The sequence below is a fragment of the Gymnoscopelus microlampas genome, assembly GCF_963454915.1.
Source record: "Gymnoscopelus microlampas genome assembly, chromosome: 22".
In the NCBI taxonomy this organism is placed as follows: Eukaryota; Metazoa; Chordata; class Actinopteri; order Myctophiformes; family Myctophidae; genus Gymnoscopelus; species Gymnoscopelus microlampas.
In genome coordinates this window covers 24,364,551-24,369,520 of record NC_139959.1, presented here as the reverse complement: position 1 = coordinate 24,369,520, position 4,970 = coordinate 24,364,551, and the positions used below count along the sequence as shown (strand labels likewise).

General features: G+C 45.2%; 1 protein-coding gene across 1 annotated transcript in view; it reads right to left on the bottom strand.

Moving 5' to 3' along the window:
• Nucleotides 1-1,076: 1,076 nt before the first annotated feature.
• LOC311039409 (cadherin-6-like) overlaps nucleotides 1,077-4,970 on the bottom strand; it is a gene marked incomplete at its 3' end in the record, with an annotated part of 42,767 nt that continues 38,873 nt past the window's right edge. Inside the window, exons 8-11 of the mRNA XM_084049284.1 lie at nucleotides 3,619-3,740; nucleotides 3,310-3,427; nucleotides 2,679-2,930; nucleotides 1,077-1,615 (exon numbers count right to left, since the gene is read on the bottom strand). Of these exons, the coding sequence (XP_083905410.1) occupies nucleotides 1,077-1,615; nucleotides 2,679-2,930; nucleotides 3,310-3,427; nucleotides 3,619-3,740 (1,031 nt within the window). The remainder of the gene's footprint in view (nucleotides 1,616-2,678; nucleotides 2,931-3,309; nucleotides 3,428-3,618; nucleotides 3,741-4,970) is intronic.

The following is a 4,970-nucleotide window of genomic DNA, read 5'->3' as shown; positions in this document are numbered from 1 at the left end:
TGGAGCCACCACAACTTAATTAGATTAAACTGTAAATCTATTATAACATAATTGTGCCATATTAACGTAGAATGAAAGGAGACATCTGCAACGGATGATACTGTATTCATGGCAACTGACTTACTAATAGATGCATAGCATACACAATATCACTGTCTATTGTGAATCCCTGCTTGCTGTTCCCCAAAAGCCTGAAAAATGTCAGGGGACAAGGTCAGGTCTGGTGTTCACAGGTTTGAGTAGTGGATAAGACGCAAGTAGACGGCAAAGAGAGCTTGTTTGGACAGATAGCAATCATTCCTAGAAAAACATAACGGCTGTGACAGTGCATTGTATCATATTGCCATACATACACAAGCTAAGATTGAACTCACAATATACAGCATGTTACAGCTGTACAGTGTATTGTATCATATTGCCATACATACACAAGCTAAGATTGAACTCACAATATGCAGCATGTTTTTGTTTGTGTTTTTGTTTCGTTTTTTTTGTCCCAGAAACACTGAAAAGTACATAACCATATCTGCTGGTTTACAAAACTGTTCGATGGACAAGTTCATCACAGATAGCATACAAAGAAAAAATTATATAACAATGTATGTTGGTATAGATACATTTGGGCCTAACACACACCAAATTGCACACAAGGTACTGACACAAATAATTTGTATTTGATTGTTTTAGTTTTTCAGTTTTTCAATGTAGTCCACTGCATTCTCGAAGCAGCAACTGACTGATGAAGCCAAACATCTGGCCACCAGAGGAACATGACATCACTGCACTGGGCGGTAAAGAGCACTTGAACAAACCAGTGCACTTGGTGTTCTTTGCATCTTGCATCGGACAGCAAAACATGTACCAGAAGCGTCCATAGTATTACTACTTATGTACACCGCTGTATAACCTGTTGGCTTGTGTGTGTGTGTGTGTGCGTGTGCGTGTGCGTGTGCGTGTGCGTGTGCGTGTGTGCGTGTGTGCGTGTGCGTGTGTGTGTGTGTGCGTGTGCGTGTGTGTGTGTGTGTGTAAAATATTCTCTCTCCGTATCATTCTGCGTTTTTCTCCCCGACCTCTCGTTAGGAATCGCCTTCGCTGTCATCTCGCCCGTACATGTCTGCCAGTTTCTTGAAGCGAGGTCCCCACTCACTCAGGTAGTTGTAGTTCTGGTCGCCTTCAGTAGTGGCCGACTCGAGCGAGCTGAGCGACTCGGCCACGGAGCCGGTGCCCTCGTACGCGTATGTGGCCAGCGAGTCGTAGGGGGGCGCCGTGGGGTCGCCGTCGTTGTCCTGCAGTCTCTGGTTGATGAAACACCTCATGTCCCCGTTAGTGTTGGCACTAGTGCTGCCACCATCTGTATGGGGTTGCAGGGGCAGGACTGCCTGGCAGTCCTTTGGCGGGTAGAAGGAAGCCTCAGGGATGATGTCCCGTCTCAGCTTGCTCTCCTCGATGGCCTCCGGGTTGCGCAGCGTGCTGATGTCGAACGCCTGCGTGTCCTTCTCGCCGCCGCCTTCGTCGTTGTAGTTGACCACGTTGTCTCGCACGTCCTCCTTGAGGAAGAGTTTCAGTGGGTCTTCCTTCCTCTGCCTCCGTAGGGCGGTGAACAGCACCACGATCACTGTGGGGGGAGGAGAGAGGAGGGAGGAAAGGACTTTTATTGGTTCTTCTGTTTCCTCGCTTCTCTTATCTTCCCGCTGGTCTCTGAAAACCAGTTTATTGTATGTGTTGGCTGTTCATGAGGGATTTCTGTCCAACACAAAGGCAAGCTGGAGTTGCCAATAGGATGTATTGTTGCTGAACTTTCTATCTGCTGGACTGATGCCGCTTAACATCACAAGAACACGTTGTGGAGAACAAACATTCAGCGCAGTACAGTACACGTTTTGCTTACGTGATAATAATAATAATACTAATTATAATGATCTGTGTTGTTGTGCCTTTGAGTTGAGTAATACATTGCTGAATGTAAAAAATCCCATCGACCAAAGAAAGAAGTATTTCAAAAATGATTGAGCAATGTCTAAAACAGTATCACACAATTATCTTTAATGTCCTTGTTTATTTGTCTTTTTTTTAGATATATTTTTTATAAACACCTTTCTCCTGCTCCAACTAGTAACTTGGTTCCCATCCATTGCTGCTATCAGTCTGCTTCTATGTGTTCAGTGTCAATTTGAACTCGATTAGGAACATCCACTATTAAACCCCCTGGAGGTCCCATGGACTACATCCTACAAAACAGAGCAGGTGTCTTGACAAATCCAACAGCCTCTATTTTAATATCTAGACTAGGTTTTGTTTCATGTCTGAGTCACATCTTTGCACATTTGTGCTTAAAGCAGTTGTATACTTCCTTGTACAACAAATAGCGAAAATGGCCAATATTTTGAACATTTTGGAAAGAAAACAAAATTGCCTAGATACTGACTTGTCCAAAATATGGATGCCCGTTCAACAGTGACTAATTATACATACATTATAGAGAGGCATGATGGAATCCTGCACTCAAACATAGGACATACTGGGGGTACCAGGGTCATACCCCTGTACTGTAAACAACTGGCTGAGCCACAGGGCTGCCTCCCTGACTCCATCCCTCCTATGATGTTTTATTGAGTCTGATCCCTAACACCCTCAAAAGGCTTAGTGGTGAACCAGCGATGGCCGGCTGACTGACTCACTGAGTAGAATGATGGCACAAAGCAAGATGGCCACCAGGGCTCCCGTGCTGAGGCCCGCCCTGGCCGTGAGCGCCTCGGCGTTGCACAGCTTCATGTTGCCCTCGCGGTCGCACGTGCACACGCGCACGGTCAGCGTGTTGGTGCTGCTCTGCATGGGATGCTCCCCGTCGGAGATCACCACCGGGACCAGGTGGACGCTCTTCTGCACGGTGTTGTAGCCGTTCCTCCGGGTCAGGATCCCTGCCGTGTTGTCTGGTGTTACGGAGAGAGACACCATGTAGCTTATAGCTATAAGGATAAGGCGTTAAGGCTTTTGTCCCCATGACTAAAATGAATGACAGAAAAGTCATTAAATAAATAGTTAAATAAATTAAATTAAAAAATATATATTACAAAAGGAGAATGTGTGGGTGCTGTAGTTTAGATTCTAAGAAGACGAGATGGAGACATGGGAGAGACATGCAGATGGCATACTTTGCAGAAGTAGAGGGGTATCCAAAAGGTAAAGGCAGAATTAGCGTGGTAAAGCTTGGGGTAAAACCTTAACAATACGTAAACAGGACTTCTGGGAATATTATGCTGAAGACCCACATTTTAGTGATGCCCACAATACGTCATAAAATGAGCGAACCTTTGTTATCGCGCACAGAGAAGTTAGCCTTCCCAGAGGCCTCCTGTGCTAGGCTGAAGAAGAACCGCTGGCCCCCTATGGGCTCATCAGGATCTGAGGCACTCACTGTCTGTATAATCTGAAAGGAGAAACACACACGGTTATGCAAATGTGGCTTCCACACAGATAGTAAGTGGCTTTTTGGACAAACAAGAAGATTATCTGTTCATTTTCCCATCAAGAGTATCACTGGTAAGGAGTTCTAATGGAACCATGATGGGCTACAACTGTCGCCTCATGCCACCTCTCCTCTCGTGGCATCACACCAACCTGGTTAGCCCTGGCGTTCTCACAGACGAATGTCTCGTAATTGGTGGCAAATGTCGGAGCGTTGTCGTTGACATCCAGCACTCTGATGTACACTGGCACTCTGCTCGTCAGCCGTGGGTTGTCTAGTGGAGAGATAATAGCTATCTTTGGACACCGTGTACTCATTTACAGTAATTACCATCACTGAAAAAACATCACTTAATGTGGGAGTGAGAATCAAAGCAAAGTAGCCGAGCCTGTCTAAAAGTTAAGTCTTGGACTTCTCACTAAACACAGAGCAATGATGCAAAGATTGCCAAATATTAGTAATGTATCCAATCCAATCTTATCTTTGTGTTCAACTCTGCTAATGCTGCCACTCTTTTTTTACGCATTATGGGGAATGGGACATTACAGAGTGAAACAAGTCTCTGTGGATTAGGTAAATCACTGATAGACTAGTATTGGACTGAGGGTTGTCACAAGACCACTATCCTCTGATCTCGGCCTTGGACCCAAAGCTGACGTGAAGCAGACATGGGAGGGGGTAGCAGTGAGCATGTCCTCATCTTCTGGCATCACCATAACGGTAGGGAGACGTTTTTTAATCCAACAGGGGAAATTCAGTTTCAGTCTCAATCAGCTGATGGCTGATCAGATGGTCATGATGAGCGTATGGGAGGAGCTGTTAGGGGTGAAGTACCAATTTCTCACAGACACTTCAGTACAGTACTGTGTGGGCCTGGGGGAAACCTGCTGACCTGCTTACCAAATGGCGTCTCTACCTGCATATTTGTCTTGGTTTTGATAGGCTAAATATGTTAATTTAAACAAATTAAGCACGCACAAATGGAACATAAGGCCTGTGAGGTATATTTCTGTTGGTGTTGGCAGACTTATATTAAAAAGGTTGTTAGTCATTAGTCGACTGGTGTTATTTTTCCTCCTTATGCCTTTGAAACTGTTAAAACACGCTAGTGTGCCGTTATTAGACTTAAATAGGTCTAATTTGATTTCTGCTCCGGTTGCTGTCCATGGTGCTGAAACCTGGACCTAGATCAGATTTTGCTTGTCAATGGCACAATTGCTTTCTGCTGTCACAAGATAACAATGCACCAACAATGCACCAACAATGCACCTGTCCACACCTCATTTTAAGACGAACTGCACATGGGCGCACAGATGAGCACAAGTACAATTGCTACCTACACAACATGGGCACTATGCGTGACAACTGTGTCGGTCGGCAATTAGCAATGACACTTGCGATGCCCTTTGCACAGGGTTTAAGATAGGACCCTGAGAGTGTAAAAATAGATTTAAATGGACCCGTAACCAGGTTGGTGTGATGCCATGAGAGGGGAGGAGGAATG